At 39.2% G+C, this 27835-nt stretch overlaps 1 protein-coding gene across 2 annotated transcripts; it reads right to left on the reverse strand.

Annotated features, from left to right (window-relative positions):
* LOC148045579 (succinate--CoA ligase [ADP-forming] subunit beta, mitochondrial) lies at positions 1 to 27830 on the reverse strand. Of its 2 annotated transcripts, none has more exons than XM_087716638.1 (11): positions 27671 to 27830; positions 18342 to 18519; positions 17079 to 17178; positions 15982 to 16144; positions 9260 to 9388; positions 8249 to 8387; positions 6310 to 6471; positions 6052 to 6194; positions 4315 to 4435; positions 1626 to 1714; positions 1 to 796 (listed from the first exon to the last, which is right to left on the reverse strand). In XM_087716638.1, exons 1-11 carry the CDS (start codon positions 27773 to 27775, stop codon positions 722 to 724), a joined length of 1404 nt encoding a protein of 467 aa, XP_087572764.1. In that variant the 5' UTR covers positions 27776 to 27830; the 3' UTR covers positions 1 to 721. The 2 variants fall into 2 exon arrangements, with proteins under 2 accessions (XP_087572764.1, XP_087572765.1); XM_087716639.1 differs by having other exon boundaries at positions 27655 to 27763.
* Positions 27831 to 27835: the final 5 nt, after the last annotated feature.

Genomic DNA, 27835 nt, shown 5'->3' on the forward strand with positions numbered 1-27835 from the left:
TGAGCTTTTTAAAACTTTATTACTTTATATCACGTCTGCTTAGCACTAAGATAAATAAATGTTATTTGTTTACAAACAGAAAACTCCATGGTACCAGAAATTAAAAATTAAGTGTTACAGTATTTCCTGTAGTGGTTAGGTTACTGTGTTCAATGAGTAGTTACTACAAAACACTAACTGGAGACATACACTGTCCATAACTAGTTAAGTGGGATGCTCCGTTTCTTCAGTGTACTTCAGAATATAAATATCTTCAATATGTAATGCATTACCAGTATATGCCAATCATAATATTCTAATGTTTTTGTGCTTCCTGAATTATTTCTCAATGGCTGTTGAATGCTGCAATTGTAACTGCTCATATCTACTCTCAACAGTCTTATCACTTGGTTAATTAGCAAAGAGGCAAAGGGAAAATCCTATTCAGATCAAACTTACATTTGGAAAAAACAAATCCATATTTTTGTTTACAACAGATATATTAAGAACTGCTCAGTTTGCATTTGGAAATTTAAGGAACTAAGATCTTTAACTTAAGTAATCCGCATCAAACCATTCTTTTACAATAAACATTCTATTCATAGAAAAGTGAAACCTGTATATGGTCATTAACACTACTACACATCAAATGCAGACATACATAAAAGTTGGAAAAGGAAGAAGAAAAGAATTTCAGAGAAAAAAACATGATGAAGGATTAGGATATTAAGTACATATTGGACTAAATTGGCAACTGAAATTTAACATCTACTTGGGCTTGTTTTGCTAGGGTCACTATTTCAGAAAGTTTCACCACCTGGAAGACAAAACAGAAATTACTATTAGATAATCTTTTTAGAAAAAGTTGAGGCAATACATACTTTATCCTACATGCAATATTAGTGAGTCTTTATTAATTGTAAGCCCACTTGATTTTCAATCAAATTCAAGTTATTGCCAAGCTGAAAAATAGCCTTAATCCCCCACCCCTTTTAGGGAGGTATCTAAACAGATTCAGTAAAGTAACTACATCAAAGAGATTGGCAAATTTGAACAGGTTAGGCCAATATGATGGCAATCTTTGATCAGTGGCTTCTCTGTGGTTTTCTGAAATGTGTATATAGTCATGAGATCTGTATCTTAAGTTTAAGTTATATTTCTTGTAATCAGAGATGCTAGTTTCAACATCACTGTTCTTCCACTCTGTCCATATCATTTCTTCATCTTATCATGTCAGTTTTATCTAAACTGATTTTACTCTTTAGATACTTTCAGTTTCACACAAATCATCTTGAAAGTTGATTCTGTGGTTGGCTTTCTGAGCTACACACACACACACACACACACACACACACACACACGATGTTGATGTTCTAATCTGTAACTGGTGACAGGTCATGAGAGCGCTGAAACACAAGAGTGATGCTTCAGCACAGAGAATTAATATAGTGAACTTTATACAATTGAGAAGATTAAGTAGTAAATATATACAAACTAAGCTTGAATTCATTTATACAAATTCTACAACAGTCTGAATAGCTTAAGTACCGGTATATGAGATTTTGTCCCTATACATGCCCCTATTGACAATCTATGTAACAACTGTTGAGAGTATCTGTGTGGTATATGGAAACTTTTTCACTCACCATTTTAGCTGCTTCATCCAAGTCATCACAAGCAAGTATTTTCAGACCACTGTCTGTTATTAAAGCTTTGGCATCATCAACTCGTGTACCTGCACAATTATATGGTTGTTTCAGGATTACAATATTATTTTTCTCAATTTCAATAATGTACAACATTCAGCTGCCACACCATTCCTTCCCACTGACTTTTCCCATGATTTACAGGTGAAACTCGAAAAATTAGAATATCGTACAAAGGTTCATTTAATTCAGCAATACAACTTAAAAGGTGAAACTAATATGAGATAAGACTCATTGCATGCAAAGCAAGATTGTTCAAGCTGTGATTTGTCATAATTGTGATGATTATGGCTTACAGATCATGAAAACCCCAAATCCTCAATCTCAGAAAATTAGAATATTATCTGCAATCAATAAAACAAGGATTGTACATAGAACAATATCGTACCTCTGAAAAGTATAAGCATGCATATTTACTCAGTACTTGGTTTGGGCCCCTTTTGCAGCAATTACTGCCTCAATGTGGCGTGGCATTGCTGAGGTGTTATGGAAGACCAGGATGCTTCAATAGCCACATTCAGCTCTTTAGCATTGTTCGGTCTCATGTCTCTCATCTTTCTCTTGGCAATGCCCCATAGATTCTCTATGGGGTTCAGGTCAGGCGAGTTTGCTGGCCAATCAAACACAGTAATCACACGGTCATTGAACCAGGTTTTGGTGCTTTTGGCAATGTGGGCATGTGCCAAGTCCTGCTGGAAACATCCCCATAAAGCTCGTCTGCGGAAGGAAGCATGATGGTAGACGACTGCGTTGACCCTGGACTTAATGAAGCACAGTGGACCAACACCAGCAGATGACATGGCTCCCCAAATCAACATAGACTGTGGAAACTTCACACTGGACTTCAAACATCTTGCAGTGTGTGCCTTTCCATTCTTCCTCCATACTCTGGGTCCTTGGTTTCCAAATGTGATGCAAAAATTGCTCTCATCAGAAAAGAGGACTTTGGACCACTGAGCAACAGACCAGGTCTGTTTTTCTTTAGCCCAGGTAAGATGCTTCTGACGTTGTTTGTTCAGGAGCGGCTTGACAAGAGGAATACGACATTTGAAGCCCATGTCCAGGATCCGTCTGTGTGTGGTGGCTCTTGATGCACTGACTCCAGCCTCAGCCCACTCCTTGTGAAAGTCCCCAACACTTTTGAATGGCCTTTCCTGACAATCCTCTCCAGGCTGCGGTCATCCCTGCTGCTTGTACACCTTTTTCTTCCACACTTTTCCCTTCCACATAACTTTCTATTAATGTGCTTTGATACAGCACTTTGGGAACATCCAACTTCTTTTGCAATTACCTTTTGAGGCTTTCCCTCCTTATGGAGAGTGTCAATGATGGTTTTCTGCACAACTGTCAGGTCAGCAGTCTTTCCCATGATTGTGATTCCTACTGAACCAGACTGAGAGACCATTTAAAGGCTCAGGAACCCTTTGCAGGTGTTATGGCTTAATTAGCTGATTAGAGTGGGACACCTTGAGCCTAGAATATTGCATCTTTTCAAAATATTCTAATTTTCTGAGATTGTGGATTGGGGTTTTCACGAGCTGTAAGCCATAATCATCACAATTATGAGAAATCATGACTTGAATTATCTTGCTTTGCAAGTAATGAGTCTATCTCATATATTAGTTTCACCTTTTAAGTTGCATTACTGAAATAAATGAACTTTTGCATGATATTCTAATTTTTTGAGTTTCACCTGTATATATAGGTCTCTAAAGCTTTAGGAGTTGACTTTAATGTCAAATCTCTGTCAAGAATGCATTTCTGAATTAAACTGCTTTATTATCATTCCAGCCTAGTTTTTAGGTACAGGCCAATAACCAACAGCTTGATTGAGCACAATTGCCTCTCTACAAGGAGAAACAGACACAAACATGAAGCGTGGAAAATTCCCAAAAGAACAGAATTTTCCATTGTTCTCAGTTCAATACTACCATATTTTTCGGAGCATAAGACACAACTTTTCCCCTCAAAAAAAGAGGCTGAAAATCTGGGTGCATCTTATACACTGAATACAGCATTTTTTGCCTCCTAAAACCCCGCCCCCTTCACCAATATGGCTGTGCATAGCTTGTAGTAGGCTTTCAGAGAGCTCCTGGGGGCTCGGCAGAAATGAGCAAAAGAATGGGCCGTTTTTTTGCTCAATTTTGCACCTCCCAGCCCCCAGGAGCACTCTATAAGCTTCCAAAGGCGCTTTTTTCACAAAAAACCAGGCCTGTTTTCATGAAAAATGGGCCGTTTTGGGGGGGTTTGCAGAGTGCAAAAACTTAATTTGCCTCTTCAAAACCTTGGTGCGTCTTATACTCCGAAAAATATGGTAAGTGTGCACCTCCCCTCCCCATGGACATAAATTAAATTTAAGTTATCTGAGAAAAACTGTAAGCATAACCAGATCTCACTTGGTAACTGCTCTTTACAAAGCAAGGATATTGGGAGAGGGTGTGTAACGGAGTGCAATACTATATGTGTTAGAGAGCTAAGCAATTGCTCTAGATCCATGTAGCTTTTTAACATATGAATGTTATTATTTAAATAGGTATATGTTTTTTTTTTACTGTCAATGGATGGATGAAAAAAGCAAAGAAGTCAGTCACTAACACAGTTTGGATTCACCTAAGTTTGGAATGCTTACCTTGTAACCGTACAACAATAGGTATTTTTAGATCCAAATCTTTTACTGCCATAATTATGCCTTGGGCAATCACATCACACCGCATAATGCCACCAAAAATATTTACTAGAATAGCTTGAACCTATGTAAATAAGTAATACATGTCATCATATGCTGAAGAACTATTGAAAGTAAATATTCTTTAATATTTTCCAATTTATATGAAAACAATTGTTTTAATCAATTTATGGAACATAAGCATCTAATAGTCTGTAGACTATTCATACATCTGTCATTCACCCTGGTAGGAATGGGTTGATTTCTACATAATGGAATAGCCTTAAAAGATTCAAGTTGCTCCTTTTTAAGTTATTATTTATTTGGATTCCTCCTCCTTAAAGCATGGTTTAAACTCAATCCAGACTCAAGGAAATTGGGGAGGAGATCTTTTGCAAGTCTTTTATTCTGATAAGAGTAAATGTTACAATTACACAGGAAATGCTAATTCCATATTCACATTTAGACAGGCATGCTTAAACAAATTTAAAAAAATCAAAGACCTAGCATACAATTATCAATCCAGGAAAGCTCAAGTAGAACCCAGACTTTGTAAAATGGGGCAAAACTCACTAAGCAATAGACATTTTGGCGTCAATTGTGGTCGTACGTTGAGGACTACCTGTTCTGTCTTCACTGGAAAAGCTGTGATACATTCAGAGATGTATCTGCCTGTAAAACAGTCCATGTTGAACTGTATAGCACAGTTAAACATTAGAACAGGCAATATTTTATGAATGTAATTTAAAAAAAATATTTTATAAGTTTAAAGTTTGCCAAATTTCAATACCATGAGTGTTATGGGTCCCAGATTTTGGAGAAATTCTGCAAGTTAGCCCATTGGAATAGCTTGATTTGAAAATATTTGTCCTACGATCACCGTTTTATAGAATGGAAAAGAATATCAGAGTTGGAAGTGACTTTGGAGGTCTCTAGTCCAAGCCCCTGGTCAAACAGGAGAAACTATAACATTTCAGATTAATGGCTGTCCAGTCTCTTTTAAAAGACTCCAGGGATGGAGCACTCACAACTTCTAAAGGCAAGCGGTTCCACTGTTGATTGTTCTCACCATTAAACTTTGCCTGGTTAGAGGTTATGGAATCGAGAGTGTTAGTAGTATATAGATGATATGGAAGTATGGCCATCTATTTAGATTTAGAAAGAATTAGTAGGTAGCAGAGGCTACAACAAATTAATGAAAGCTTAAGCAGAGCTAGATTTAGTCAGTCATTGAATAGGAAGTTGCCAGGGAGCCAGATGTATACATTTTACTATTACACTATAGAAATTTATAGATAAAAGAAATTTACTTGCTTTTAGCTAAAGGCCTTGGCAAAACAAGGACATAAACAACTTCAAAACTGGCTTTTTCATAGAGAGGATTTAATGCACAAGTGAAAATAGTGAATGTCTTACAAATATTCAGATTCAGATTTTAACAATTAACAAACAGTCACAAGATTTTTCTACACAAGATTATAAGTCTGTGCACACTTTTTAGTAGACAGCATACTGAAAGCTTTTTGAGACTTGTTTCTGAATATGAGAATATAGTATGTGAGATTATACTATCTATAAATACTCAACAGGTGTTTTGACAGAAAAAAGTCCTTGTTTATGATACACTAGCCTTTGGGTCCTCCAGCTCAGAAAAAGTTTGAAAGAAAAAACAATGAAATAAATCAAAGATTCTGTTCATACCTTTTTATCTGAAGTTATAAGCTTAAAGGCTTCAGTTACTTGTTGCACTGTAGCACCACCTCCGACATCAAGAAAATTTGCTGGAGTGCCCCCATGAAGTTTAATTATATCCATTGTAGCCATTGCCAGACCAGCTCCATTCACTAGAGTGAATGTGGGGTGGGCAGAGAGAAAGACAAAGGGTGAGGATAAAAAAGAATCACTAGGATCCAGAGCATCCATGTTTTAAGCTTCCTACAGTGGATGAGCAAAACATACCCAGGCATCCAATGTTTCCATCTAATCCTATGTAATTGAGATCTGCCTTTGCTGCATCTCTGTCTCTCTTATCCTCCTGGGTCCAGTCCTGCAGGTCGAAGATTTTCTGCTGACGATAAGCCGAATTGCTATCAAAATTTATCTTTGCGTCCATACACATCACTTGGAAGACAAACAAATTGTGTTTAGACCCCTTAGCACTAAAACCTAAACTTCTCTCCTAGAAAATTATGTTCTGGAAGTTAGGTGTGATGTTACACTACTACCTTTCCCCCCCTCACTAAATGCAGTTCTGCAAAATGACAGATAACTGCATTCTTTGTGATCTAATATGAGTCAGTGTAACATGTCTGCCTTCTACATTGCAGGTACTTGTTCTGAATTTTTGTTTTGTTTTTAACCTTTTATTTAAAAAAATACTGGTCAAGGTTGTGTCAAGATTCCAGCCACCCTCCTCTTTCTTTATCCCATAATACTCTGAGACCCAAGTAGGCTAACGTCTGACTGAATGACTGAATTCACAGAATCATGGAATTAGAAGGGCATTATTGCAGTAAATTCTTCTACTGCAGTAGAAGAACACTAAAGAAAGCCATCAATGCTTGAATTCAAATACATAGATCTAGAATCCATCCCTTTTGGAGACAGTCTGTTTCATCAATAAACTGTCTGTATCATCAGATTATTCTTCTAAGGTTTAGTCCAGTGATGAGAGTGGGGAACCAGGGCACCTCTAGAGGACATTATCATTTTAATAAACATGGAATAAGGTGAGGGATTATTGTGAATCAGCAACCTTTGGCATTGAGATGCTTACCAATTATAAGAGGAGTTTTATCTAAATTCTTCCCTTTGCGGGGGGGCATTGACTAAACCCACTGGCTCTACTTCCACTATTTGGAGCCAAGAAATTGGTTCCTTCATCTGTGGCAGCTTTCAGTATTTGAAGATGGCTGTCATGTCACCTCTTCACTGACCTTTCTCCAGACTAAACGTACCAACTTTCTTTATAGTATTTGGTCTCCAAGCACATCATCAATTTCATCACCCTTCTCTGGATACATTCCAGAGAATTTGCCAACATCCTTTTTAAACTGCAGTGCTTAAAACTAAACACAGAATTCCAGGTGAGCTCTGACCAAAGTAGAATAAAGTGATAAAGTGACCATTATTCCTTATGAATTGGGCACTATGCATCTTGCCAGTTTAGCTGCTGCATAATGCTAATACGAACTGATATGTATTTAGATTTGGTTTACAACGCTAGAATCTTTATGTATGCACCCATCCTTATTGTGCTGCAACTTCTCTGTTTCTTTATCCAAAACTGATATAAAGTTAGTAAACACTACATTGCATCTCATTTGTCATTTCTTCCAAATAGATCAGACTCACTGAAGAGCATTCAGTACAAATACAATCAAACAATTATGACAGATAAATATCTCTATAAAATAGTACAACCTTCTCTATATTTTACTAATTTGTTAAAAAGAGTATAACAACCTTGCCAAAATCAAAATATATTACATCATAAGACTTCTATTATGTACAAAAAAGGAGGCAGCATTAATTTTGACATAAATTGCTTTTAAAGATTGCATGCTTATGATGAATGTTTTTAAAAAATGTGGCATAGTTTGCTGAAGAAACCATAGATTGAGGCATATACAATGCTAAGCCATCCTTACATTTAACTGCAGCTGCAGTAAACTGGTCCCAACACATTCTAGAATACTAATGATATATAGCATTTTACAAGAGTACCATTGTGGAGATAGAGTAGTAATATGGACATAAAGATTGCCCTTCCATCATTCCATGATCTCGAGTACGTTTTATTGTTCATAATTTCCTTTTTAGTGAAACTAGAATTGGATACTGAAACAAGATTTTTATATGTCATCATACTAAAGAACTCCATGAGAAAGTACTTTACCAATCCCTGTTGAATCTTCAACCATTGGATTTATTTCTACCATAGTGGCATCAAATTTAATGAAAAGGTTGTATATCTTAATCATATTTTCAGCTGCTTCATCTACCAAATTAGCAGGAAATCCCATTTTCTGGGCTAGCTAAAAATAAAATAAAAGAGGAAGATAGTAAGAAACCAAATACTCTGTAAATATATTACAAATAAATATGCATAGCATACATCTGGGACACTCAACAATAAGTGTTATCTGTAGTGAGGGACCCTCTGTTCTGTGAGGACAGATGAACCATATTGCCAACATTCCTGTTACATTTCAAAAATTTTGGAAAAATCCTGATGAAAGCAATACATGTAAATTCATGATTTACATGTACTGCTTTCATCAGGGTTTTTCCAAAAACTTTCCTTCCGTAATTTGTGCTGCGATCCTCAGTGAACATTCAGTTATTCCTCTTGTGGAAAAAATATAAATCCACTTGTAGTATAGTTTTGACTAAGCATTGTGTAACTAACAAACCAAACTAACATTTTTGTTTTTGTTCCTAATTCAATTTCTTCTTTATTTTTAAATTTAAATTTTTATGAATTTTTAAAAAGTTTCAGAATGCATGCACATCTTCCATTAAAAATATATTGAGAGCCAGTGAATTATGACACTGATGAAACTGCTAATTAATGTACACAACATTGATGAACCGAAGACCTAGTTCTTATTGAACTTACAAAAATGATGTTGGCACTAAAACATTTAATATATTCTTGAAATTCCCATACTGCATCTCTGTCAAAGAACAGGATGTTATGCAACAAAGCCAACATGCAAAACAAAATATGCCATACATTGTATCGACATATTCTATTTAAGGACAAATTACAATAATCTATATTGCAGCTTCCTTCCCATAGAACATTTCCCTGGGCATCCATCCAATATATTTTTATCAGTTCAACAGGTTGCACCACTTATGTTATACACGTGCCGTCACTGAGCAAAAAGGGTCAGTTCATTACCCTGATGGCTTGTTCTTTTTTAATGCCTTCTACAATGTCAATTGGTTCCTTTGCGATTGCATCAGGATTCTCGGCAGCCACATCTTCAATATTGACACCACCCTGAGAACTGCCAATGAGAACAGGCCCCTGAAAAGAGGAAATGTGTTAGCAACTTAGTGCTATGTTAGTACTGCTTAAAACCAGAAAACCACATTCATACTCTGCTTAGCCTCTGGTTAGAACAAAGGCTTTTTAATAGGCTTCCAAAAAATAGAGCTATATATTAATGGTAACTAATTAGGGTGAATGCTTGTGACTGAATGGAAGACAAATCAGTAAAAGAAGTTTACTAATATAAATGTGATAGCCATATAATTTTAAATTCTGATAACTATTCCTGCCTTCTTTGTTGTTATATCAAAAACCATGTAGTAGTAATCCTGTAGGAAAAAATGTATCATTTATGGATTTTTTAATATAAGATGACTGTCACAGACAATAAGTCTGGTATCAACTTGTAGTACAGTACATATAGGTAAGGATTCCAAGTAGCTTTAACAGTTTTCATTTTATGCAAAACTGTTTTAATCCAGAGGACAAATAATGTCTACCCACATATATCTTCCAAATACCCAACTACCGTGTTTCCCTGAAAATGTCAGTTGGTCTTACCTGAACTGCATGTCTGGAAAGATGGTGTGGGAGCAGTCACAGCTGGGTATTGTCACGGCCCATCTGCCCGGAGACTGAGGTAAATCTCGAGGCCACACCTCTACCCCTCCTCTGACTCTCCAGATTAACCGATGATTCAGTCAAGCAGTCTCTAGAAGGAAGGAAACAGGGTAACCCCCCCCCCACTCCCCTCCTGGGCCCTGACTAATCGGTAACACTCTACTCAGGTCCACCCTGCGCGGGACGCACTACGGGCGGGAAGTGACTGCTTCCACGCCATCCTTCGAGACATGCAGTTCAGGTAAGACCAACTGATAGTCTCTGAAGTGGGGCGTGGGAGGAGTCACAGCTGGGACCTATCAAAGCTAAGTGTCCCTGGGAGGGTCCATAGGGCGTGAGTCCCCCCGAGTATACAGCACTCTCTGGAGGACCCTCCTCCCAAAGGATGCCTCCGTGGAGTCAAAGGCGTCCAGTCTATAGTGTCTGATGAACGAAGAGGGCGAAGCCCATGCTGCCGCCCTGCAAATGTGCTCAATGGGGGCCTGAGTGGCCCAGGCCGCCGAAGTAGCTGCACTCCTGGTGGAGTGCGCAGTGATGCCCTCAGGCACCTGCAATCCCCGTGCCTCGTAGGCCTTGGAGATGATCCATCTACTGATGGTGGCTGGGGAGACTTTCGCTCCCCTGGTTCCCGGGTAGTAGGAGACGAAGAGGGCCTCCGGCTGCCTGATGGACGACGTGCACTTCAGGTAGATGTGCAGAGCCCTCCTGACATCCAGGCGATGCCAGGACCTCTCCCTTCCGCTGGCGGGAGCTGGACAAAAATTTGGGAGGATAATCTCCTGAGCCCTATGAAATGGAGAATTAATTTTTTGCATGAAGGCTGGGTCGAGTCTTAGGACCACCTTGTTACTGTGGAATATGCAGAGATCCGCCTTGGCTGACAGTGCGTTAATCTCTGACACCCTCCTGGCTGAGGTAATAGCCACGAGGAACACTACCTTGAGTGTGAGCAGCTGAAGACTCACCTCCCTTAGAGGCTCGAAGGGTGCTTCCAGGAGAGCCTGGAGCACTGTAGGCAGGTCCCATGAGGAGAAACGGTGAATCACTGGGGGTCTGAAGTTGGTTGCACCCCTGAGGAACCGTTTAATGATGGGAAGTTGGGACAATGAATGTGTGCCCACTCCCCCCAGGATGGCGGCCAGGGCTGAGACATGCCTTCTGATGGTGCTGGGGGCCAGGCCCTTCTCCAGGCCATCGTGGAGGAAGTCCAGGACCTGTGGAACCGTGGCCGCTGTCGGTTCTATCTGATCCAAGCGGCACCAGGCTGCGAAGGATACCCAGGTCGCATCATAGATGAGACTGGTGGATCTCCTCCCGGCCGCCTCTATGATTGCTATGACCTTGGTGGAAATTTGGACCTCTCTTAACTGTGTCCGGTCAATCTCCAGACGGGCAATTGGAGCCAGTCTGGGTCTGGGTGAAGCAGACTCCCCTGAGTAAGGGTTACCTCCCCCTGAAGGATCCTTCAATGGGGGGCAATAGACAGCTCTATCAGATCTGCAAACCAGACTCCATATTGTGTGTGCAGGGCCTGGGTTCCCTAGCTCCTTCACCAGGCTGCTGCTCGTGCCTTTCAGAAGCGCTACTGTTCCTGTGCCAGGCCAATTGCAGAGTGCACGAGAGGAGGTTCATCCAACGCCACAAGACTTCTTAAGGTAAAACTCCAAAGGCAAAAAGGCAAAATGGAAAGAACAAAAAAGGCGAAAAGAAAAAGGGGAAATATTTCACGCCAAGGAGAGCCAGATATTTAGCTTCTTCTGGGCCGAAGACTGAGGTTAATATGGAGAGTCAGAGGACAGGTAGAGGTGTGGCGTCAAGATTTACCTCAGTAAGGCAACACAGCCATTTGCCCATGAGGCTGTGCCTGGCTCTTTGGGAGCCCGCTCGCAAGAGAACAGCTGCCCGGCAACCCCCTTCAGTGGGCACAGCACTGCTCACCAACCTAGCGGTATCCTGAAGGCACCAAGCAACGCGATCACCTTTGCCTCCCCCCCCGGTTCCCACGGCTTGGCACCTTTGGAATACTGCTAGGTTGGTGAGCGGCACTCTACCTGGACGGAGGTGGGGGGTTGTCCAGGGGGCTTATTTGTGGGGGAGGGCTTATATTTTTGCCCACCAGAAAAATGTGGCATTGCCTTATTATCAGGACATGTCGTATTTTCGGGGAAACACGGTAGCCCTCAAATTATTTACAAGACATGACCCGAAAAGTTGCAAGCAAGCTATCATTTAAATATTTTTATTATGTTATATTTAATTATATAATATTTGTTTATTTATTTTAATTTAATTGTAGAAAAATTATATTGCTGCCTATTCGCACATGGTGACTCAAGGCGGCTTATAGGAATATAAAAACCTCATATATAAAACAATGAAACTAATAAAAGAGAATAAAACATGTCATAGTTCTCATTTAGCTGAAATTGTTTTAATGTCCTTTTGCCTAGAATAATCCATAGTTAAAAAAAACACACAGCCTTAACGGCATTTCATTAATTATTACAAAGTCATCCAATAGCCTTAAACCTTTGTAACACATTCTAAACAAAAATTAGTTGACAAAATATCTGAGCCCTTTTCTCCCCTCAAGTCACTGTTTACAATTTGTGTCCACGTTCCTTTTATTATGATAGTACATGTATGTATCATTAACTGTATCCCTTATCGTTATCATTCCATTGTTAGTTGTTATAATTAATAATGGTTAACAAAAAATCCTTTACTATTATATCTATTTTCTTCTCATCAAACCAACATATATGTATTGCCCTTGTCAATTATTTTTTAACATAATCATCTATAAATTACTAAATTACTACTTACTAATTATAAAGCTTAGTTAATTTTTTTGTTATCTATTTTCGACTATCCAATAACATTATACCTTTATAACATAATTCAAAATAAACATTATTTAAATTTGTAAACTTTTTTTCTCCAAATCATTATTTGCAATTTCTATCCAAATTCCTTATATTAAGCCAGTACATATATGTCAAAAACTATAAGTTTTATCATTTCATCATTATTATCATTAATGTTTGTAACAGAATCATTTATTACTTATATCCAGCTTCCTCACCTCCAGCCAACATAGAAATATATCTTGTTACCATTATCAAATATTTATTTAAGCAAGCAATCTAAGGAGTTACTAAATTCCTACTAACTAATCATCAAACTTAACTATTATTTTTTTTTTATTATTATCAATTTTCATATATCAACCTGTGTCCTTCCAGAAGGCCTGTAGTCTTATTTCTTTTGCCATTTGTGGAGTTAGTTTTCTATTTATTTCCTTGGTAAAGTTTTTATGGACATCTCTCCACACCTTATTGTCCATTGGCTCTCTCAGATAGTCTAGACGCCCTTTTGCTACTTTAATTGGTTTATCTTTAGTTGCCAATCCTATTTCTGTTAGGGTTTTTTCCTTTGAAACCATCATTTTTTCTCTTTCTTCTTCTTTTGTGCCTTGAAATTTGGGGTAAAGCTCCAGGCCATCGAAATCCTCCTTCCAAACTCCCATTTTGTCGCTTTCAACCACTTTCAGTTCAGAGATCAAATCATTAGATTTCTTATCTTTGTGTTCCTTTTTCTTTTTAATTTTTGAAACTCCACCTCCCTCATTTTTTTCTGGTATAAATTCTATGTTCTTGTCAATTTTCAAAATTACGAATAACTCTTGAATTGCATCCCAAATCTTGTGCAAATTTAAAACTTCCTCTTCTGTAGATTGTTTCATGTTCCAAATTGTAAATTACTGCTGTTGTAGTTTTAATCTTCACAAGAGAGAGGTTCCATTTTTTTCCCTTCTCCCAGTACCGATAAGGCTCTCAAGAAACAGCTGTGATAAACAGTTTTAGCCTTGACTCTTATCACTTTTAGTTACAGAGCTTTGAAGCATGAAAACATTAAGCTTCTGAGCAGCAAAATTAGTACTTTTTTTTTCACTTTCTTGTGTTGACTCAGATTTAGGAGGAACAAAGTGGAGTTTAATAGCAAATAGTAGACAATTTTTGTTAAAGAGGGAGATTTTAATCCTTTAGTTGAAGAATATTGCAGAAACCAAAGAAGAGAAACCAGTCCGTTCACTTTAAGCAGAGGGGGGGAAAGAAAGAAAAAGTTGCGAAGAGCATTTCAATAGTTACAAGAAGAAAAATGTATACTGACCACAAAAAAAAATAAAAAATAAAAAAAAAAAATGAAGATCAATTTCGCCGCTGGCTTCTTCTGGTTGTTGGTTTAGTTTAGAATAAAAAAGAGATTTTGGGGGGCAGTTGTTTTTCCAAAATAGAAAGAATTCCCCAGTTGAATCACACTTCACTTTCTCTTCCCTTCCATTCCATAGCCATCCGTCTCCACTTCATCAGCATAAGCTGTCTTTTGTCATCAGCTTGAAGACTTTTTCTTGCTTTTTTCAGGGATTTTGCGATATCCCCGAGATCAGCAAGATGTATTCTTCCTGTTCACAGTCTTTTCGGGAGGATTTAGGTCCAATTGAACCACCCACCCCAGTGGAAAAAGTACCGGCTGCAATCTCAGAGCATCGAGACTGCACGTCCGTACCGTGGAGACATTGGCTCCTCCCTCTCTTACATGAAAATATTTCAAGCCAAGGAGAACCAGGTATTTAGCTCCTTCTGGGCCGAAGACTGAGGTTAATCTGAAGAGTCAGAGGAGCGGTAGAGGTGTGGCTTCAAGATTTACCTCAGTAAGGCAACACAGCCATTCACCCATGAGGCTGTGCCTGGCTCTTTGGGAACCCGCTCGCAAGAGAGCAGCTGCCTGGCAACCCCCTTCAGTGGGCACAGCGCTGCTCACCAACCTAGCGGTATCCTGAAGGCACCAAGCAACGCGATGGGCTTATAAGCAGGGCTTATATTTTTGCCCACCAGAAAAATGTGGCATTGCCTTATTATCAGGACATGTTGTATTTTCGGGGAAACAAGGTAGCCCTCAAATTCTTTACAAGACATGACCCGAAAAGTTGCAAGCAAGGTATCATTTAAATATTTTCATTATGTTATATATAAAATAATATAATAACCTCCCACCCTCGCTGGCAACAACACATTACATGAGCCTTTTTAAGGGCTCCATTCTGCTCTGCATTTCCCAGGTCTTCTGGCAAAACCAGGTCTTTAGACCCTTCTGGAAGAGTGTTAGAGTGGGGCCATTCTACTCTTTGGAGGAATTATGTTCCAGAGAGAGGAAGCCACCATGGAGAAGGCCCTTCTTCTAGGTCCCACCAGGTGTACCTTCCTAGGGCAGGGGTGTCAAACACAATTTCACTGAGGGCCGCATCAGGGTTGTGTTTGACCTTAGGGGGCTGGGGTGGTGTGGCCAGGGTGGGCATGGCCAGCTCAACATCACTCATATTGGAGGTGCCTGAGGTGGCCCAAGTGCTCTGCAAGGGAAAATGGGCTCCTGAGCTCTGTTTTCAGTTGTAATGCCCTCCTGCAACCCTCTGCCAGCAAAAACGGAGCTTGTGAGGGTCACCACGGGCCAGTCCTTTGCGGCTCCCAAGGCAGCATCCCACAGGCCGGATCTGGCCCCTGGGCCCTGAATTTGATACCCCTGCCCTAGGGGATGGGGCCCGCAACATTCCTTTCCTCTCCGCTTTGGTGGATCAGGTAAATATGACTGGCAAGAGATGGTCCCTCAGATAACCTGGTCCCAAGCCATGAAGAGCTTTAAAGATGATCAGCACCTTGAATTGCACTCGGAAGCAAATCACCAACCAATGCAGCTCCCGCAGGAGGGGTGATATTTGTGCACACCCAAGTTTGCATAAAACATGTTGGCCGCTGCATTTTGCACCAACTGGAGCTTCTGGATGCTCTTTAAGGGCAGCCCCATGTAGAGCGGGGCTACTTAATATAAAAGTATATTAAATAAAACTGGAAATTATATGATTGATTATCGACAAAAATTTTATGTAGCAAAATATTTTCACAGGGTAACTGTCTGTACTGGGTAGATTTTTGAGTACACTCGGCACTTGCCTGAAATGACCGTTCCATGGTTATGGCAAAATAGTACTCTCTTCTGGGATATCTGCGTTCACAAATAAATACTTGATTGCATATCCTGCCCTTTTCGCCTGTTTGTTTGGTATACAACTTTTTCCCAATCATTTTTGAGGATATATCTTTTGCTTCTTCTGGACTAAAAGAAAACACCAAGCATTAAAGATAGAGGAAAGTAGAAATACTGTATTTTTTAAATATTGCATTCTGTTATTGACAGATGGAGAATGAGGCTGCTGGGACTACACGTACACTTTAAGTACTAGGTTCAGAGAATCTCTTAAAACCAGTTACCGTATTTTTCTGAATATAAGACGCACCTTTCCCCCCGAAACAGAGGATGAAAATCTGGATGCATCTTATACACTGAATACAGCCTACTGAATTTTTGGCCTACTGAAACCCTGCCCCCTTTGCAAAAATGGACGTTCAGAGGGTTTGGGATTTTTGCAAAGTGCTCCTGGAGGCTGGGGAGTGTAAAAATGAGCAAAAAATGGGCTGGTTTTGCTCATTTTTAGCCCCCCCCCCAGCCCCCAGGAGCGCACTACAAGCATCCCAAAGCTCAGCATGCCCTTTATGTTTGCAAAAAACGGCCCATGTTTGAGAAAAATAGGGCCATTTTTTGCTCATTTTTGCCTCCCCCCCCCCCAGCCCCCAGGAGCACTCTACAAGCCTCCCAAAGCTCTGCATGCCTTTTTTTTTTTTTTTTTTTTTTTGCAAAAAAGGAGTTATGCAGAGGTTTGGGAGGCCCGCAGAGTGCAAAAACATTTTTTTAAAAATTACCTCTTCAAAATCATGGTGCGTCTTATACTCCAGTGTGTCTTATAGTTCGAAAAATAGGGTACTTATAATCGCAAGTGGAAAGATTTGTTCAGGTTCCCCATAGGCATTATCTGGCCACTTGGATTCCAAATGTAGAACTACATAGATCATATCAGCATTGCTCTTCTCACAGTCAATTTTTCAAATAACAAACATGATTAGAATTCTGACATTAAAATAATTCAAGAAAACATCTAAATGTAGTAGATTTTTAAAATCTAAAATAGTATTCAGTTATTGATTTAACTTACGAAAAAACTATTTTCACTCCTCCTTTAAGGCCACCTTCAAATGTTCCTTTTCCCCTACCACCTGCTAAAACCTGTGCCTTTACAACAAGATCCTTTGTACCTAGAATAAAAAGGGACAAGACAAGAACTGTCTTAATTTAAATATTAAAAATCGCATGACATCTTTTAATCTATAGCAATTGTACATCTAGTTTTGAAAATCAATGACAAAATAATGTATGCAAAGATAGAAACTATTCTCTGCATAATGAAGAAAAAAATGAAACCAATTTTTTATTATTGTAAAATATCCTTGGTGTCAAGCTAGAAAAATATAAAGCTCAAAAAAGATTCCAATAAGATTATGAACTTGTTCCTCAAGATGTAACTTTGCTGTTTGCTTATTAACTAAAACAGGTCAGAAGTGCACTAGCTGCTAGTGAAAGGAGATTACTATCACAAATGCTTTTGTAAACAGTCAGCTGAGACCAAATATTTCACTTCTAGATAAGCTTAAAGCAGCAGCATGGGGTTGTAGGATGTTTGAGCATTAAAAATGCTCAATAGTTTAGCACTTGTGGAACTAAAAAAAGTGTTAACAAAAAGTTTGCTGCCTTTTCTTTTGACATCATTCCCAATTAAAAAAATAATTAGGGTTCACATTTGTTTTAGTATGCTTAATCGTGATATGTAGCAAAATAAAATCCCTACTGCCTGAATGAATCAAACAACTTTTAGTCAATCTCTTTCAACGCAACTCACTTCACAGGATTGATGCTGTGGGGAAAACAGCAGGAAGGAATATTGGGTATGCCTTGAGTTATATATACAAAGGTAGGATAAACATTTAATAATAAACAGCCACTATCAACACTTGTGTAAACGGTAAAGGACCTCAATCATAAAGATTGTTGTGCAGAGACAGCTTCTATCATAAAGCTGCACTACTGGAATTTTTTTAATTAGGTGATTTTTAATATTAATATTTTTAATTTTAGGTGATTTAATAATTTTAATTAGGTTAATATAACATTTTAGTAGCATTTATCTGTTAATACAAATTAATTCCAACCTGAAGACCTGTATTATTAAAATTTACAGTAGCTTCTTCCCAACATCTACTAGAATAGCTAAGGATAGACTCTGGAATGAGGGTTAAAATAAACACACGTTTAAAATGGCCCAAATTTCATGATTTTGGTATTTTCCTTTGAAGAATGAAAACGTGGTGCTGCATGAACCTATACATTTTATTGTATATAAAATTATAATTTAGTCATTTACCTATTTTTTTTGCAATGTTGTAAGCTTCGTCTGGTGTCTGTGCAACCAATCCATATGGAACAGAAATGCCAGCATCTTTCAGTAATTCCATACTCAAGTACTCGTGCAGTGATAAATTTCTTCGTTGCTGAACTTGAAATACCCGTCTATTAAATAAAACTGGATTTCCGCCTATAACCTGTAGAAATTAGAACACAGCTTTCAATTGAACAAAATTTTTAATTAATCCGTTAGCCTTATTCCTTCAAATAAGCAGCCTTTGCAGAAGCCTTTGCAGAAGTATATATGGACCAAAAACCTCTGGCTCATAGAAATTCACAGGCTGAGATGGAAGCTCTGTTTCCCCAAATATAACATTTCCAATACTGAAGGGTCCATATAAACAACCTATGATTACAAACTATCATGTGATTAAATACTTTTAAGAAAGGGCCAGGTCATGTGTTGGACTTTGATCTTTTGGTCTTTAAAATTTGGAGATCTTTTGTTCTGTTCCAGTTTTCATAATGCTTTTTATCACTTCCTGTTGTTCCTATAGAGCAGACTGTTGGATATAAGTCTTGTGGTCTTCTTTTGAGTAGAATAGTTGGGGGTCAAGGAAAAAGAGCTTGCTTGAACTCTCAATGTGCAGTTAAAAGACAGTAAGTTCAACTAGCCCTCACAAAAGAAATATGCTTTTGCAATAGATATTGCCACAGCATTTTAAATTGGCTTTACATTGTATCTCACTGGATTTGAATCAGGTTTAACTGAGCTGCTTACCAGAGTGGTTTAGCTCAGTGTTTTTCAACCTTTTTTGTGCAAAGGCACACTTTTTTCATGAAAAAAATCACGAGGCACACCACCATTAGAAAATGTTAAAAAAAATTAACTCTGTGCCTATATTGACTATATAGAAAGTGTTTTTCCCACGGCACACCTTACACTATGTCACGGCACACTAGTGTGCCGCGGCACAGTGGTTGAAAAACACTGGTTTAGCTTATACCGTTCTGTTTCTATACCACAGGACCAAGAGCCAAGGTGGCGCAGTGGTTAAATGCAGCACTGCAGGCTACTGCTAGATCAGCAGGTCAGCGGTTCAAATCTCACCGGCTCAGGGTTGACTCAGCCTTCCATCCTTCCGAGGTGGGTAAAATGAGGACCCAGATTGTTGGGGGCAATATGCTGACTCTCTGTAAACCGCTTAGAGAGGCCTGAAAGGCCTATGAAGCGGTATATAAGTCTACTGCTATTGCTATTGCTATTTTGAAGTAGATTGACATGCACCAACCATTAACTGCAATAACATTGCTCCCTATTTTTCTTATCAACCAGAGCACTGGCATAATTACTGATTAGGCAATTATAAACATTTTTAAGATCTCCTAAAATCCAACTGTACGCCTTTTTACAAAGACCATTCTAACTATCCCCAGAGAAGTCAGATTTAATTCAGTTTAATTCAGATGGTACGGATCTCTGGCAGTTTGCTGACAAAATTTTAAAAAGCTTACAGAACCATTTGAAATATCTACTATAAGTTGAGTTAATTTCCTAGGATGCCTAGCTAAGATAGCAAAGTGACAAAATATAGAAACTACCCGAACATCTAGGAACCAAGATTGAGATGGCTTTCCTAATGGCAGAGATTCCCAAACCTGGAGAGTTAAGACTAAAAGAAACTTAACTCCCATTGAACATCCACAGTAGACCCTTTCTAGAAGTATCAAAAGTTAAAGTATTTAATAGGTAATTATCAGTCCTAGCCCAAGAAAGATATAACACAATCCAGCCACAGTTCAGTTCTTTATTTTTTTACAACTTGTAGACAGAACCTTGTCAGACAAAACTTAACCAACAGGAGTTTCTAGGAAGTGGCTAACCTATAAATCTCTTCCTCTTCTCATGATCCAGGTAGGGATTGTGCCATGTCTTGTTTTAGCCTGCTTTTTCCTTCCTGGGAAACTACTGTGTTACTATGTTCCATCACTGTAAGACTTTAGGCAAAACACAGCTGAATGTAGTAGAGAGATTACATTAACCATCTGCTTCATTGCAACATCCACTGATTGATTGATTACATTTGTATGCCGCCCTTTTCCCCGAAGGGGACTCAGGGCGGCTCACAATTCAATCAGGGAAGGGGGTACAGACAAGGGAATAAAAAAGACGAGACATAACAATACAAAATTTAAAAAACACACAACAACCATACCATTCGAGAAGGGGGGCAAAAACTCTTTAGCCCCAGGCCTGTCGGAACAGCCAGGTTTTAAGGGCTTTGCGGAAGGCCTGGAGGGTGGTGAGGGTTCGAATCTCCACGGGGAGCTCGTTCCAGAGGGTCGGAGCAGCCACAGAGAAGGCTCTCCTCCGGGTAGTCGCCAGTCGGCATTGGCCGGCGGATGGAATTCGGAGGAGGCCTAATCTGTGGGATCTGATCGGTCTATTGGAGGTAATTGGCAGTAGGCGGTCTCTCAAGTACCCAGGTCCAATACCATGAAGGGCTTTATAAGTGACAACTAGCACCTTGAAGCGTATCCGAAGACCAATAGGCAGCCAGTGCAGCTCACGGAGGATAGGTGTTACGTGGGTGAACCGAGGTGCACCCACGATCGCTCGTGCGGCTTCTGATAAATTGTATAACTAATTTGGAATATCATTATAGGGAATTCTTGATTTATGACCACAATTGGGATAGGAATTGTGGTCCTTGAGTGGTCATTAAATGAGACATTCATGTGACTACTTTGCTCAGCAATTGCAATTCTTGTATCCTTGCATACAGCCTTGTATGGCTGTAAGTTTAGCCAATCTCCCAGGCCATTAAATAGATGGAACAAAACCCAAGAAAAGCTGAAATCCTCCTGGCAGCAGCCTATTTTGTCTCCAATAGTCCTGCAGCCCAGCTCCCTTCCATGCATAGAGGGGAAATCCTTCATGAAGCTGCAGGAGTGGAGCTGAAATCTTTTGAGATTTGAATTCTGTTCTGGCAGCCTGCCGAAGAATTTCCCCTTGCCTTCATGCACATCTGGCCTCTATGAAAGATTACTATGTAATTACCCCCCTGCATGGTGACATGTCCACAATTTGGGAAGCCAGCAGGGAAGGTTACAAGTGGAGGAGACTTCCCCCATAGCCTTGCAGAAATAGAAGCACCTAACGCCACCCCTTCAGTACATCTAACAGCTCTTAATGATGCTCTCTAGATGACAAAAGAAAGGGGAAAGGGAAACACATCCAGCAGATAATGGGAAGCTGGAAGCCAGTCAGGAAACAAATTGTTTAGCAGATTAGAAACGTGTTGTTTCTCCACAGTATTCTCCACATAATGGAGAACACGTTATTCCCCACATTATTACCACCATCTCATTCAAGTATAAACTCTTATGTTATGTCTCAATTTGTGTAGCAATCTTCATTTATTCTGTTTTTTAAACAATTCAAAAGCAGGGATTCATTTGAATTAAAATATAAGCAGTTTAATACAACCACAAAAAAAATGGCTACTTAAAAAAAATCTCTGAGAGCAAACCACCATTTCTTAATTTTCGGTGTCTATTTTATAATAATATTGTTAAAAAAGGGTCAGTTTGGTGTAGTGATAAAGGCATCAGGACTAGAAACAAGGAGACTGAATGTTCTAGTCCCACTTTAGGATGAAGACAGCTGGGTGACCTTGGGCCAGCCCTTCTATCTCAGCTCTAGGAAGAAGACAAGGACAAGTTACTTCTGAAATCTTGCCAAGAAAACTACAGATTGTCAGGGTAGTTGCTGGAGACAAGACTGATCTGAAGGAACTCACCTCCCAATACTATCCAAACAAAAACACTCAGCATCTGCATATAAACAAAGGTCAGGATAAAGACACACATACACCCTAAATCTCAAATGCCTATTGCTCAACTTAACTAAGCAGAGCAAATGCCATAATGGAGGACATTCTTGATATAAATTCTGTAAATGAATTCCTAATGTATGCTGTACCCTCAAGATGGCATAAGACTAAGATTAGTTGATAAAGGAGTATCAAATCATGGTACAAGTATTATATCCAATAGCCAGACTCTATAGGGAGTTTTGTTTGTCAGAATAAGTATGCTTAATCTGTCTAAGTAGCAAAATGACAGCTCCTTCAGAACAAATGTAATATTTTTAAATTGTAATAGCAAGGATAGCACATTGCAATAATCAAATCTAAAAGTAGTTCAGAGCAACCCATATCCAGGAATAACTGTAACCGGAAAAAGGACACTCTTTGTCCTGGAAGCCAATGATGGTTATGGTATAAGCATATCTCCAGGTTATGTAACTACTCTCTCTTGTCCAAAACAGGTAAATTCCCAAACTAGATAACTATGTTGCTTATTGGGATATAACCTCAACATACTGGGTTTTAACTAGCCTACCATTTTCTCAAGATATTAATCCATGACACAGTTTATCATAATATTTAAAAAGAGAATGAGATATTTAGAATAGTTTTAATTTCATCTGATGATTGCCCCTGAAAGTTGCATAAAGATTTCAAACAACATTTGTAACAGTATAAAATCCATAAAAACTTGACTTTCACATGACCACTGTATAAATGTAATGAGACCATTGTAAAAAAACAACAACCCCAATTTCCAATACAAAAATCTGGTCTGGAATAATATTATGGTTAACAGTATCAAAAAACACTGAGAGGTCAAGAAAACCCAACTAGGTTGCATTCCTAATACTTCTCTCCCTATATAGCTCATCCAATAGGTTTCACAAACAAGACTTGAAACTAGATCAAAACAAAACTATAATCTGCTTCTTCCAAGAGCATCTGCAGTTATGTAGCTACCACCTTCTAAATTCCCTTCACCTGAAAGGAGAACTATTTTTTTTATTTATACACTCCTTATATTCAGCAACTTTTCATTCTTTAAGGATGAAGTTACCGTTCAACCTGTTCAGCTAATCTTCTGAAACTTGATTAACTCAGCTGTGATGTGTAGAAGTTGAGTTGAGATACAGTCTAACACAAGTTTCTTGTCCATATTCTCAGGTCAAAAGAACGTAACAGAGAAGTCCAAATCTTAGATGTACATAAAAATATGTTCTAGCCCAATTGAAGAATTGGCAGAACAGAACATGAAAGTTGTCTGACTAACTTACCTGGTGATTTATACTGCTAACAAGTTCAAACAGGTGCCATTAATACAGGTAATGAGTGGAGGACAGAGGAGCCTCTTAAAGAAGAAATTACATGTCTGTGAGAGCCAGAAATCTTGTTTGTAGGTGACCAAATACTTATTTTCCACCATAATTAGCAAAAAAATTCTTTCCAAGTCAGACAATGTGATTGTCCAGATTTGTTTTCTCATTTTGTCACTCATAGTTGAGGTCTACCTATGATGTCAATTACAGGCCTCTCTCATCTTTTTAAGTGGGAGAACTTGCACAATTGGTGGCTGACTAAATACTTTTTTGCCCCACTGTATGTCTGATAAACAAACCTTTACATTATAAATCAACCTGCATCAATGATGCCAACCCTTTTTAAAGTGCAGAACAGCCATTCAATAATGTATAATCAGTTGGCTGACAGTAAAAGGTTGGTTTCCCATTAGAAACTGAATTGACTCACTGCTGTTCGTCTTGCCAAAAACTCTGTCCCACATGTGTTGCTCTGAGCTGAATCATTGAGAGGGAGAGAGAATTATCTTTGGCTTTTCAAAGACTTCAATTATTTCTTTTTTCATTTTTTTCCTAGTAGAAAACATGCAAGCAAATAGAGCTGAGCAATTAGAGCTTAGCAGGAGCAAGTAAAGATGTACGAATGGAACAGTTTTCAATACGACAGCTGAAATCATAAATTGATCTTCTTCTCTTGGCCTGGCAATGGAGCTTAAGGACAGATCCTAAGAATATTCCAGGTCACATTCTTGTTCAAGCTGACAGCAATGAGTTGCAACACATTGAGTTTCCCTGTCTTCCTCCTAGAAAACCCCTTCTCTTTCAAAAGGTGCATTGTCTTTCCTCTACATAACCATCTATCCTAAGTGCTCATATATAAGAAACATAGAACCTTCCTAAAGTGATCTCAAACTTTTATTAGGCTAGTTTTAAAGGGTAGTGTTCATCTCTAGTAACTTGTTTTGCATTATTTCTCTGAGAATAGTTAAATCAGTCTTAAGTAAATTAAATGTACATTCATTCTCTAAATTAAAGGTTTGGATAGCAAATACCATTCAAGTATTTTTCATGGGTATGTATTATAATGCATGTATTAAATTTGCATCCTTCCTCTCCTCCTGGAGGTCAAATAGGATGCAAAAAATTGCAGTATTCTCATCTGCACTGTCCCCACAACAACAGTCTTGTGGAACGGGCTGAGAGACAATGACTTGCCCCAAAGCTTTCACTGTGCTTCAATGGCTGGATGTGAATCTGGTTCTTCCCATTCTTGTCCAACAGGTTAGCAAATACTTTGTAAATATTTTTCCCCTGCAAGCAATCATAAACTGCTCCACATAGAATAAATTGTCCTATTTTCAGCATTGTCAGATATAATACATCTGCAACTCGGAAATAAGAAAAAAAGGAGACATTTTTGCCAAATGGAGGTAAACCATTAAACTAGTTAATAAAGATCAGGCAAAAAACAAGATAGAAACATTTCCTTGGCAATGAAGCTAATGAAAATGCACAAGCCATGCATATGAAGAAAACTCTTAGCATATGGAAAGGACAAGCAGAAAATTGAAGATACTTGGTTCTATGCAAGAAATATTTTGTTGGGGAAGCTATAATACTTTATTCAATTTGTACATCTACATTTATGGTCTGTCAGAGACTGCAAAAAACTCTAATTTTTCTGGCCTTTGTTTTGTATGACTGTTGCTGCTTTGGTTCTGTAGGCATTCAATTCCTTAACTTGGTAATTACAATAACTTCTAATTTTGCATAGTAGAATAGTATGTACTGTTTACTGAAATTTTAAAATATTTTTGCATACTCAAATTACTTACTTAAAAAATTACATGGCTATTTTATAAATGATAATCCTAGGCAATTCAAAATAGTAATCTAAGCTCACAAAATCCCCAAAGAACTATACTTCTCATGACAGCATCACAAATTTCCACCAACTCTCCGTTTGCTGGGTTCACTTCCATCTCAGTCTAATCAAGTGAACAACTAAGTCTTCACAACTCTTGAGAGGCTAATAGAGGGGTTCTTTGAATCTTAGGGGGCAAAGGATTGGGGCAGCCTCAGAAAAGTTGTGTTTACCAGATGATGACACCATTTAATAAAAAAACACTGGAACTGATTTGGTGGGGTGAGCAAATTTCCTCAGAGAGACGCTATTCTGTAGAACATGGCCTCATGTCATTCAGAGCTTTAACCTGCAGCTTGAATTGCATCTGGAAATGAACTGGAAGCTAATGCAGTTCATGCAACTGTGGTGTGACATGAGCATATAATGAAATATGGTCTTCAATAGCAGCCACATTTAGAGCATGTCACAGTAATCTACAGAGTGGTGACAATAAATAACTATGGCTAGGAGCAGTGTGAAAGATTGTAAGCAAATCCCCCCTTAGCCACAGCTGCCCCTGCTCCTACTCTTGTTCAGTATTTTCCTTATGAAAGATTTGTTGTTGCTGACATTAGATACTGATACTTAGGTACTTGTTTGTGATCTCATGAATACTGGATGTCAGCCTCTGTTTTGCTGCTTGCTTTTCAGCTGCCATTGAAAGGGGGGGGCATGGTATTTGGGTGTGGGAAATATTCTGTACAGGAGAGACTGTAAGAAGGGAGTTGTTCTCACCATCTACTGCACATGTGGCGGGGAGAGGAGTTTCCCGCCAAGGCCAACTGTCCAGCATAACAACCTGATGATGGTTTTTGAAGATGTCTCCCACATGACACCTGTGGAGTAATTGGGTTGGACTATGGGCTGGGGTTACCAAGGGGAGGGGAATGGGTCATACATTGATATCTATGCTTGCGCGCGCTTTTATCTCAGATCCAGCTTTGCTTAGCTTCTATTTACTTATAACCAGTAAAAGTACTCTTAATTCTGCAAAATGGAGTTGAGTGGTTTCTTTCTTGGTTATTAAGTGAAGCAGCCCTGACATTAAGCTGGATCTGAGAACTGGATCCATCCCTAGGAACAATAAGTGTTGTATTTTCTCCATTTGTACAGTATCTGCCTTATTGTTGATTAATGGAGGCCAAAATCTTTAGCAAGAATTTGGCAGCTCTTTCCAGCCTCATGAACATCAACATGAAGACTGCCTGCATCTCTTTTGACTGAGGCAAGATTCAGTTCTACAAACATATGAAGAGCAGATCCAGTGATGACAATGTTTGTTTTATAGGGAAGGATCCCTTAAATTCCTATTGCCTCACTCACTGAAACTTGATTCAATGTATCTCTAAGATAGATGATTATCCTAAGGTTTCACATATCTTTTCCAACAAAAACAGTGAATGCTGGCTTAGCATGTTCAATAAAGACACAGTATACTGTTGCAAGAATCTCTACTAACAGGATGAAGCTCTAAACACACTGTGAGTCACAATATTGCAGGGATATGAAAAGGTACCAACTTCATCTCAAGACTGTATACCTAAAAAAATACCTAAGTGAAAATTCCACACATACATTGCCCCCAACTATCAATACACAATGGCAATCAACAGCACCCAATAATATTCTCCCACAAGTGCAGAAGAGGCTGCAGTTATCAATGTCTTATTTCTTCTTTCTAAAAAAACATATGGAATTTCAATGCTCACAGTCCTTTACTGTAGCTGTTCCACTTGTAATTGAGCAAAACCTGCACCCAAAATACGTAAAGGCAACCCTTAATAATATACCTTGGTTTTCCCTTTATGATGCCAGAAGCAGACTGAAAGAGTATACAGGTCATGATCTTTCTGAATGACCTTGCTTTAGCCAACTGATCACAACTCTCCTCCCTATCCTCCAAACTGAGATTCAGTTTGGACTTTCCTTGGCAGGTTCCCCAACACTATTCCGGCCAGCCCTCTCTGCTTTCATCTGCATCCACTCTTCTTCCCAACCCCTGAAAGGTGCTGAAATAAGCCAGGAAGCTGCCAGAGACACCTGAAGAGGAGCGGGTGAGGGTAAGAAGAATGGCCGGGCAGTTGCCCTCCATCTGTGCCCTTTCCCTGTAAAGCAAGGAGGCAAGGCGGGGCGGAAGGAGGCAGCCGATCCCCTTCGGGGCACCTCGGGTCAGTGTTTGCCTTTTGCAGCTGAACTCCCAAGAAGCTGCGGCGGGCGGGAAGGACGTCCCCATGCCCCTTCCCTGCCAGGGATCACCTGCGCGCTCGTTCACCTTGGCAGCCGCGTTCAAAGTCGCGTGGCCGCCGCCACCTTGACACCCGCTCAGCTGCCGGGCGGCCGCGGTAACTACCCGCGTACAGATCATGGAGGCGGCCATGATCGACCTCCTTCATGCGGGCCCCCGCCGCTCCCGAAAACAGTACCGCCCGCCCGGCGC

The sequence above is a fragment of the Thamnophis sirtalis genome, unplaced genomic scaffold, assembly GCF_051295495.1.
Source record: "Thamnophis sirtalis isolate CommonGarterSnake01/CBP01778 unplaced genomic scaffold, rThaSir2_p1.2 scaffold_5, whole genome shotgun sequence".
NCBI classification, from domain to species: Eukaryota; Metazoa; Chordata; class Lepidosauria; order Squamata; family Natricidae; genus Thamnophis; species Thamnophis sirtalis.